The sequence below is a fragment of the Hevea brasiliensis genome, chromosome 2 (genome assembly GCF_030052815.1).
Source record: "Hevea brasiliensis isolate MT/VB/25A 57/8 chromosome 2, ASM3005281v1, whole genome shotgun sequence".
Classification (NCBI taxonomy): Eukaryota; Viridiplantae; Streptophyta; class Magnoliopsida; order Malpighiales; family Euphorbiaceae; genus Hevea; species Hevea brasiliensis.
Window position 1 is genome coordinate 105,903,440 of NC_079494.1, and position 10,714 is coordinate 105,914,153.

General features: G+C 35.6%; 2 protein-coding genes across 9 annotated transcripts; one reads left to right on the forward strand and one right to left on the reverse strand.

Annotated features, from left to right (window-relative positions):
* The first annotated feature begins 1,483 nt into the window (after window positions 1-1,483).
* On the forward strand, window positions 1,484-6,271 carry LOC110638771 (uncharacterized). 8 transcript variants are annotated; one of them, XR_002491743.2, is made up of 8 exons: window positions 1,488-2,903; window positions 2,984-3,046; window positions 3,120-3,506; window positions 4,017-4,088; window positions 4,850-4,927; window positions 5,032-5,130; window positions 5,253-5,517; window positions 5,949-6,271. XR_002491743.2 is itself a non-coding variant. In XM_058137533.1 (8 exons), the coding sequence occupies exons 2-8, from the start codon at window positions 2,504-2,506 to the stop codon at window positions 5,297-5,299; spliced, it is 1,146 nt and encodes a 381-aa protein (XP_057993516.1). In that variant the 5' UTR covers window positions 1,488-2,209; window positions 2,462-2,503; the 3' UTR covers window positions 5,300-5,801. The 8 variants fall into 8 exon arrangements, 7 of the variants coding, with proteins under 7 accessions (XP_021645143.2, XP_057993516.1, XP_021645147.2 ...); XM_058137533.1 differs by lacking the exon at window positions 5,949-6,271 and having other exon boundaries at window positions 1,488-2,209; window positions 2,462-2,903; window positions 5,253-5,801; XM_021789455.2 differs by lacking the exon at window positions 5,949-6,271 and having other exon boundaries at window positions 1,488-1,813; window positions 2,449-2,903; window positions 5,253-5,801.
* A 1,702-nt stretch (window positions 6,272-7,973) lies between these two features.
* Window positions 7,974-9,811, reverse strand: LOC110638780 (amino acid transporter AVT1I). The gene is made up of 3 exons (XM_021789463.2): window positions 9,652-9,811; window positions 8,673-9,280; window positions 7,974-8,582 (listed from the first exon to the last, which is right to left on the reverse strand). The coding sequence occupies exons 1-3, from the start codon at window positions 9,743-9,745 to the stop codon at window positions 8,070-8,072; spliced, it is 1,215 nt and encodes a 404-aa protein (XP_021645155.2). The 5' UTR covers window positions 9,746-9,811; the 3' UTR covers window positions 7,974-8,069.
* Window positions 9,812-10,714: the final 903 nt, after the last annotated feature.

Sequence of the window (10,714 nt, forward strand, 5' to 3'; positions counted from 1 at the left end):
AATTGAATATTCCAAAAATCTTTCCAAAAGTTGTCAGTCATAGCAATAGAGGTTGGACATGGATTTGCTCTCAAATGTCTAGATGAATCATTATGAAGATATCGAGCAACATAATATTGGACTTGACATTATAATTCCCATCTTGTTGTAATGCCAAATTAGCTTGTCTTCCTCTCTGAATAGAGAAATTGATATAGACAGAATATTGGCAACTTCATGTGGTTGGAAATTTTCCTTCAAGGCTTGAATATTCGAGGAACTTTGAGTGGGATTCATTAAATCAACAACCCAATGGATGGATGGATTGGTGGAACATGTGATTTGGGGTGGACGAGGGAAGGATTTAGGAATCCAAGTATCTTGCTTACAAAAAATAGATTTTCCATCAGCAATGCGCTATCTGATACCCTTTTATAATGCTTGCCTACCCCTTAATATGCTTCTCCAACCAAAAGATGCATCTGTATTCACATTCGCATTTAAAAAGGAAGGGTAAGGGTAGTATTTACCTTTAATGACTCTAGCAAACAAAGAGTTGGGTTGAGAAATAAGACGCCAACCCTGTTTAGCCAATAATGCTTGGTTAAAGTCTTGCAAATCTTTGAAACCAAGATCACCCTTGCCCTTAAGAGTACACATCAAATGCCAAGAAATCCAATGCATTTTCCGTTCCTCAGCTTATTGGCCCCACTAGAAATTAGCTACCAAACTATTAATATCTTGGCAAAGAGTGGCAGGAAGTTTAAAACAACTCATTGCATACATCAGGATTGCTTGAGCCACTGCTTTGATAAGAACTTCTTTTTCTCCTTGTAATAAAATTTTTTCTTTCCATCTAGCTATTTTTTGTTGAATCCTCTCTTTAATTAAAGCAAAAACATCCTTTTTAGATCAAGGAAAAGTGGACAAGCCTAAAAAGCAATCATGACGAGAAATATTTTTGATATTTAGGATGACAGCTATATTAGGTTTAAAAATACTACAAGTATTTCTTCTAAAAATCAGGGTAGACTTGTCAAAATTAATGAGTTGGCCACTAAGTTCACCATAATTCTTTAAAATAGTATCAATCAAGTCAGCTTCATGAGTAGTTACTGTGAAAAAAAGAATGGAGTCATTAGCAAATAGTAGATGAGTAATACGAGGACTTCATCGAAAAATGAATTGACCAAAAAGACTTAATGCTCTAATTATATAAAATAATCATTCAGCATCAAAAAAGAAAAGATAAATAGAGAGATGGTCTCATTGTCTAATACTTCAAGAGAGATAAATAAATTTGGTATGAAAATCATTCACTCGAAGAGTATAAAAAATTGTAATCACACCTAAACACTGTTATATATTGCCCATTAAGATTACATCGTATTAATATCCGCAAAACCTGGGCATTTATCATCCGTACACATAGCTTTGCAACCGGAAAATTGATTATCACGTACAAGAGCATAGTTTTGTAATATTAAATTCAAATATGTGTTATGTTACAAATTAAATTCAGGACAATAAATTGTTACAGTGCCCTCAACAGTTGAAATTTATCCTGAAATTATAGGCACGCTATAATGCAGGCACGCTCGAGGGACAGGATTAGCAAGTGATGAAGAAAAGAATATTTTGTTGGGTCTAAGCATTTACAGCTTAAAAGAGCTTGCAGCACAGGTTTTGATTTCGAAATTGAAAAGGCGAAGCCATACCCCACTTAGATTTTGATTCCGTTTAGGGTTTTTCTTTTTCAGATATTATTTTTCGTCCTCTTCTTGTCTGTCTCTTCATTCTGCAGTAGACGCTATTCGTAGTTTTGTACTTTCCGGTGAGCCCACTGTCCACTCTTTAATTACCATTAGTTTAGTATTTATTAATTTACTTTTGTTGCTTTCCTACGTTTTGTTTTGCCGATTAGCCACTGTTGAGTGCTGTGTCCTCTTCTTCCTTTTTTTTTTTTGGGGGTTTTGCTATTGCTTAATTCTTCACATATGGAATGTTGGTTTGCTTTTTAATCTATGAATGGTGTGATTGGAAACCTTAACAGGATGCATATATTTTTAACCTTTTGAACTGGGTTCCATGTATGGATGCCTCTAAATCTAATATCAACCCAGATGCCGTTAGCTTTCGGGACTTCTAATGGTGTTATTTTTCTACTTTTTTAATCTTTTTATTTTTTTTTTCTTGCTTGGTTTCTTAGTTCTCCACTCAACAATTTAAGGTGAGCTCTTTTGCATATATTGTACTTGACAGTTTCATTATTCTTCAAGTTTGAAATTTATATTTTCGATATTGTTTGGGTTTATAATCTCTATGCTCCCACTGGACTTTTTTCCACTTATAACTGGGGGGCATGGCATTCTTAGCAAAATGTGTGCAATGTAATGCTAGATTTCTGTGCATATCGACATATATTTTTGTTTCTTTTGTTTTCCCTATTTTCTACGGTGCTGAAAGTAGATGGCAGTGACAGTTGGAGAGGTTTCATTTTCTTTGGAGACATGAAGTGTTGAAGATGACCATCAAGCAGAGAGAAAACATTGATAACTTTTCACAACAGAAGAAAGTTTTCGTTTTCGATGAGAAGAATGGAAAAGTGAGTGAGACGGCAGAGGCAGAGTTGCTTCAAAGTTCCAATTTGCAGAAGTTGTGGCCGACATTGTGGCATGCTGCTTCGCATCAACAGCAAGTTGGTAAGCACAGCCAATATGTTGAACAATCTAGTCAGGACAGAAAAGTGGAAGGGAAAGGAAACTATTCAAGTGAACAAAGGCAGTTAAATAAAGGGCATGTGAATGTGGAGAATAACTCTGGTGGAGGCAATGATCATCTGTTGATTCTTGCTGACTCTGCTGAGCTCATGTTGGAATCTGATAGCTTAGATGGTACACATGAAAATGATCACAACCATGAAGGTTAGTGCTTGAGAGTTTGTGAAGTCAGTTCTAATTTGTTAGGTATTTCACTGATGTTATGTCAGTAGCTATATAATCAGGGTTTCAGATTGCTCCACTAGCTCAACATTTATCAGAAATTGTAAGCCATGTCAGAGTTACAGGTCAGTTTTGCTTCTAATTGAATTCCCACATTTTCTGCCTTTAGAGTTTTGCTTATCTAGCAACCCTTTCCAGATCCTAAGTCTCCTGGAAAACAAGTTGAAGGAATGCCTGTAACTGATCATGTGAGAAATGATGGGGATAGATTCAACTGGAAAGGAAGAACTCCGCGCTTGAGTCAAATTCGATGTCAAGCTAGGTCAAAAAGCAATTTATTGCTGCGACAGAGGATTTGGGAGCCAACAGTTGGGCATTTGCAAGGTAGGAGAATCCGATTGACTCAAATTCGACACCAAGCTCGGTCCAAAAATCATTCACAAAGATATTCAAGTGAGGATTGGCAGGGAAGAATAGTGCGTTTGAGTGAATTGCGGCGTCAGGCTCGATCCAAATGTAACTCATCAGTGCAAGAGGCAATTGAAGATCACGTGCATAGGCATTTGGACTGCCAAACCTATAAAGGTGAATTTCTTGGGGGTAACTGAGGGAATTACAAGCTTATACTTAGCCTCCGTTTGTTTTGCGAAAAATATTTTCTTAGAAAATATTCGCATTTTCTAGTGTTTGGGTGCATTCAGAAAATAAGTCAACAGAAAATATTTTCTTATTCGAAGGGAAAATACTTATATATGTGTGATTAAATGCATACCATTAGTTTTACATTGCAACAAAATAATGGAAAATATTTTCATGGAAAACAATTTCTTAGAAAAAAATTTTCATAAAAAAATGGTTTTACATAAGTTATTTTCAGTAAAACAAATATGGCCTTAGTATTTTCTTTTTTTGAGCTGATGCTGCTATCTAGACGTGGTCAAATATTGGGATGGACTCTTGAAAAAACTGCTTCTTTCACTTTTCACTTGTCCTGTCCATATCTATCATACAATCTTAATTTAACATCTTTATTCTATCATAATTCTTAAATTTACTAATTGGTTCATTTTTATTTATATCTTGTCAAATCTGCAGCATTTGTGCCAGATAATCAGAGAAAAAGAATCATTGCAGATATATTTGGAGAGGAAGATGGCCCCAAAGCAGGTTAGTCTTGTTTTTTACTCATTGTAACATTAATATCTTTTGAATTTGCAAATAAGATTTTCTAAACTTTTGTAGATTTTACTTTTTTATTTCTTGTTTGGCATTGTTGATGTTGATGCATTCAGTATTAATAGAACTGTAAATCTGGCATCATAGGTCTGAACTTGTTTGCTTGAAGTAGTGAACCCCTAAGCCTTATCCCCCCCCCCACCCCACCACAAAAAAAAACAAAAAAAAAAATGACAACAAATTCCTGAAACAGCATACTTGGTGGGTGTTAAGCATTAACTTTACATTTGTTTGTTCAGTATCTGATACAGAGAAGTTAGTTATCTTATGAACTGTGACAGTTATGTTATATCATGAATTTATTGTTTTATGCATGTGGGAATATCTTCTGGCATTGAAGCAAACTTCAAAAATTTTTATTTTGTAGTTTCACTGTTTCCCCCTTGACCTGACTTTCCAATTGTTTCTGATGTCAGGATAACAAATTTATAATTCATGTTGCTGTGCGTTAATCATTTACTTGAACGTGTTGTCCTGGAGTTAGATATGATAGCCTCTTCTCCTGCCTCACAAATCCAAGTGTTGGATCATGGATGTTTTGCATGTAGCCTTAACAATCTATGTTGAAAGTTGAATACTGCCAAAAGGCCGCTGATATTTCATTTAATCATTTTCATTGTTTGGATTTTGTGTCACACTCTTTGATTGGGTGAATTCCCAATATTCTTAACTTGCAGTTTCTGAATTTGTAGTTGCAGATCGACATCCACCAAAGGTTGATAGTATGCATGAATATATTGCAAGTGGGGGAGTTGATCTATCAGTACCTGGTATGCATTAATTAATTTGATCAATTTGCATACTTTAATCTTTAGCTAGTATTACTGTGAATTGAAATATTTGGTGTTTGACTCATATCTCAATGTCATCACAGTGAACAATGAATTTCTGGACAAGACAATCTCAGTGAGAGGAAGACTGCGATTGAGTCGGTTAAGACACGAAGCTCGTCTGGGAAAAACATTGGATAGAGGTGATTATGCTTTTTCTTTTTTCCTGTTATAAATTAAATGTTTATTCCTTGGACATATAAAACGAAGGATTTTTTTTCCTAAAACTACTGTTATGTTCCTTTCATTATTTGGCAATTTGGAGGATATCTTGGGGAAAACAGTAAATGGCCTTGTCAAATGTCAGTCTAAGGAGGTGCTGTACATGTATCGTGAACAAGAGTTGGAGTTTGGAACTTTGGATCTTGGGACAGGAAAATGTTCCAAATTCCATGACCTGAGAACTGCATCTCTTATGTGATTGATTCAGCAATGCTGGCGAACATGAACAGTAATCATATTAGAAATCTTTAGTTTTGAAGTGCAATGATATTCAAGAGGAGTTGTGAAGTTGTCTCATTCTTCCACAGGTTACTGCAGCTTTCTAGGATCTTCGTTTTTCATTACTGTTACTATTAGTAATAATCCTTTTAAATCTTTGAAGTAAAAGAATCTGCAAAACTGAATTAGTAGAAACTAAAAGATTACCACCTATTTGCTATACCATGGCTGCGTGAGAGTTCATATCATGTATCTATTGAATAAATTGTGATCAAAGTTGGCTGCTTTGTATTAATTGGTTGTGCTGTGGTTGGAACAATTTAAGACAGTTGGCATTTTTAAAATTTCCATAAGGGTATGTGTCTTCATTGAATTTTGTGCATAATATTTGTGGTTTCTTACTGCATAAATATTCAGAATAAGAATTTGAATTGAAGGAAATTTTCAACTTTTATATGGACATGCTATCATGTTCCAGTACCTGTCTGGAATCTAAATTGATTTGGATGCTGCTGAACAGATCCAACAGAACACAACTGTAACACGACCAATAGTGGTTAACAGTCCAAAGCCACTGCAGTGCGTCTCAAACTCAAACAACGAAAGGAGAAAGCCATAAAGTCTACATTTAGCCCTCATGGGTTTACGATAGAAGATTTTTGAGTATACAGGACAGTACTTTGATATTGTTTGGGATGGCAGCATGTTAGTAGGATTTTCTTTGTTACATGAATGTGACAGGATGAATAGTCAGGTATCTCACACTCGTAGTTTGACCTTTAATGTAATTGTGGAAGTATTGTCGCTGCACGGCTTTGATCTCCATTGTCATTATTCTTTACCTTTTTGGTTGGCCATTTTTTTTTGTGACAGCCATATGTTGCCTAGATTTGTGGCTTAGAATTACGTCATGTTGATATCTAACTGCATCATTTGTGATGGTGAATATATCAAAAGCACAGTAGAGCCTTGGTGACAAACGAACTTTCCTCTTATAGGATGTTGGCTGAAACTTGAGTTGGCAAAGTTGAATTTATGAGCAGAATCATGATTGCATAAGTTATCATGTCAATCTCCTGCTTATCTCATTCAGCAACATGAAGTGCATACGGTGCTACCGAAATTTATTTTGGGCTGTGGTTATAATTATGTTGGGGTAAATTACAACTGCCTCCTCAGATTTGTCAAAAACCACAAGATAGTCCCTCTTTTTCTAATTTGAAACAATTGCATCACTCAAGTTTCATTCTGTTAACAGAATGGTCTCTGTCCCCTCCTCACTTGCCCGCCTCTTCCTCTCCTTTCTGGTTCCTCTCTCAATAATCTGTGCAAGAGAGAAAACAAAGCCATGGATCAGCTTTGCCGCAACAGTCTTCCCCTCTGCATCCCCAACCCTTTGTGGGCCTGGAACCGAAGGTGGACTGTTTGTTCCTAATCCATGTTTCTCACCCTGTGGTCGTCAGACCTTAGCCCTCCTCGTCGAGAACCAATCAACTCAATCTTCCTGTCGTGAACCTAGCAATCCCCAATCCCCTTTTGCTTTTGCTACCCAACATGACTCTCCCTTACTGTTGTCTCCCTGCATTCGTCCGGCTGTGAGCTCCACACCGACACTAATTTATTTCTTAGCCAGCTCATTTTCAATGTTATCTTTCCCAAGCAAATCAAAGAAAGACATGCTAATATGATTAAGGGAAGAAAACATAGCGAGGGTTTAAATTTCAATCGAATTTCCATGTTATCCTTCGATTGTCCCAAATTAAGGATCAATTTCTTGGTTTTTGCTTTTTTTTTTTTAAATTAAAATATTAAAATTTGGCTTTTGATTGAGAAGAATTTTTACTTTAATTGAATTTCTGTACCTTTTGGATTGTGAACTTTAATCTCTCCCTACCTTTTTGTGAATTTGTTGGGTTTGTGAATTTATTGTTTCAGTTTTTTATTTGTTATTGTGATGTTATGCATTTGTTGAATAAAATTGTTAGTTGGATTCATGAATTTTATTGATTTGTTATTGTGATTTTGGGGAGACAGAAAGGCACAGGGAGAAGGAGAGTGGTAGAGATAGCAAAACGAGCAAGAGAGAAAGGGAAAGACATTAATTAGGGTTATTTTAGGTATTTTAGTTCTCACTAACAGAGATTTAGATGGAAGGATTAATCGAATGGCGTGTGCTTTTTGACAAATCCGAATGGAACAACTTGTAATTTGGTCCTTCCGATTCTCACATCGAATGTAAAGTGTGCATATGTGTGGATTATATAGAAATAAGGACTCTGGTAAAATTGCAATAGTTTTAACAGCGGTCCACTTCTGTTACTGACCCATCTATTTTCTATCTCTTTATGGATAAAAAAATTAAAAAAAAAACTTGTAATTTACCCATTACTTTCATGGAAAAAGAACTCATATTGGCTCTCCTTAGGATATTCTTTAAATCCAACAAAGAAAGAGATTCTTCTCTTCAGCTTTTCTACTAGCAGAATAGAAAGTTTCTCAGGAAATGCAATTTCATTAAAGTCATTATAATGAAGATGGACACTTATTGTAGTTTTATTTTTTTTTCTGCATTTAATTTCATTCAACTTGCATAACTTTCTGCCATTCTTTGTTATGCAAAACAATTACATTAATGTTAGTTTTAGAGATGGTTTATTATTTGTTTGATAGAAGTGTATGTACCTACAATGGCAGCAAAAGACCCAGATATCAAGATCCCCACAATTACCACCAGCTCTATCCCAAATCGTCGAGCAGCTTTGTTAATCCTTAGGTAGCAGAGGCACGGGAACAACACTGAGACATTGACACTCAAAAAAGCACCAATAAAGCCCATTACATAGCCAAAAAATGGAATGGTTAATGCCACAACCAATGTGCTGATCACAACTAGTGTTCTGACGAGGATGCTGAGAGATTTGTTGCTTCCTAAACGAAATGTGTCCTCAATAGCTTTAGCAATTGGAGTAGTGATAACTGCATACTTGGTCAGGGGATTTACTAGAGTGGTGTATATTGCTATTTTTGCACTAATTTTTCTGATGGGAAGGTTTAACGTCACCTGAGACCTCAAATGTTCTCCATACATAAGGTAACCCAGAACTGCCATTGATCCGTAAGTGACAGTGCTTGTAACAAAGCAGACAAGTAAAACCTGCAATGAGAGAGGCAAAGAGAGTTAGATAACTGTTGTACTTAATATGGATGTTACTTTGGGTAGAGAGATCTCAACACCAACTCTTGCCTTAGAAAATTGGCTTCTATCTTTCATGGAATTGTACAATGTTGGGAAAACTGCATGAGCACAATAACAGAAGGTAAACAAACTTATAGCAGTAGGCAAACCTCCCCAGTTCCAAAGCACATCTCCTTCATGGAACCCTACACCATCAACTGCACCAGCCCATAAAACACAACCAAGCAGCACAACAGAAGCCAAAACCCCACCAGCAGAAACATAAGCCAACATTCCTAAGCTCCTTAACCATGTTGTTGGTAAGATTACAAGGGCAGTGAGCAGAACAAAGCCTTGTTTACCCTCAATTTTCAGTCCAGCAACTCTGAAACCCATATTTGGAAACAGCTTGTTTAGATTGTCACCTTCTAATATCAGAAACTCTACTGCTGCCAAAAATAGCTCAAGATACATGAAGATGGATACTAGAGCTCTTCCTTTGTATCCAAAGGCTCTCAACCCTATATCTGGATAGGTTTTGATGGCTGGATCTTCATCCATGCACCGCTGCAGAAGTAACCCTGTATACCAGCACAGAATTGCTAGCAGAAACAAAAGTATTAAGCTCAGCCAGCCCCCTTGAGAAAGTGCATATGGAATTGCTAGGATCCCAACACCTGCAAGAAAGGACAATGATATTATTTATGCTTAATCAGCTATATACTACTTTTAGCAGGAGTTCATATGTTAACACTGTTCTTAATTACTAAATATAAGAAATTGGTTAGAAAATATTGGTCACTTTCAAAAACAATGATGGGTTTAAATCAGAATCCTGATAAAGCTAATGGAAAGCAAATTCTAAGGCCTAGAATGGAGTCATTACAGGAAAAATGAGGCCACTGTACTAAATAAGTAGCAAGGAAAAACTGGAAAAAGATAATTTCTTGAAATCCTAGCAATGAGTAGATGCATATATATCACAGAAAAATGATCAAGTAAACTTGGGTGTCACCCAAATAAAGAGTGAGAGAAAGAGAGAAGAGACCAGCTAAAGTATTAATTCCATTAAAACAAGTCATAAGGAAGGTGGTGCCTTTGCTAGGTCGCTGTGATTGTGGAAGCTGGTTTTGGCTCTCCATTTCCTTTGCTTGGGGCTAGGCAGTCCAAATTTTGGTTGCCCACTTCTAAAAATGTGGGTACATATAATAGCGAGGGAGTAGCACTGTTGTCTTTTGTGTCAAGAAAGTGTCTCCACCAATATTTTTTTTTTTAAGTTTAAAGAACTCTGAGGTTGAATTTGTAATGGAGACAACACCATCACCACTGTCCCAAAATTTAATAGTATCACCTATGTATAATCTTTAAGTTTTCTCTTGATCTTCATAAATTAAGAAAGAAAAATTAAAATTTTCCATTTAAATCATAGCCACTTCTATTTCCACAATGATGATAAAAATCAATATTAAAAGAAAACTCACGTTAAAAAAAAAAAAGGTGATGAAACGTTTTATTTTCTTTTTCTTTCAATCTTGTATTCTGTAAAGTTCCAATACAAATAGAGAAGTCTGCAAGAATTGCATTGAGGATATGAAAGCTGAATATTATTTTTTTACTCTAGTTGATGTGGTACCATGAATGGATTACTTTACCAAGGTTTGTGCAATAATGCAAGTAAAGCCTTCCATCATAATCAAGCTTTCTTTTTTTTTTTTTTAACAGTCTTCAATCATAATCAAATAGCTAAAAAGAAAGAAAGAATGAGGGAAGATTCCACTAAAATTATATATACATATAGAGAGAGAGCACCATCCACTCAGAATTTTTAAAGCCTTGTATTTTGTGAACTTTAGAAGCTCATTTGTGCATAAATGAACATGCTTTATTAGCTTAAAGAAATGCAATAATATTTTTTAGTTACTTATATCAGATAAATTAAGATTGAGTATAATTTAGCAAAAACTATGAAAGTTTGGATTGAATCTTAATTATTTGTGTTAGTTTCTGGAAAAACTTAGAAATAAAACCATGTACGTGCTTTTGTTTATACAAAGACTGGCTAGCAAACTTCCTAAGATAATGGGATACAAGACTCTAATATAAACTTCCTA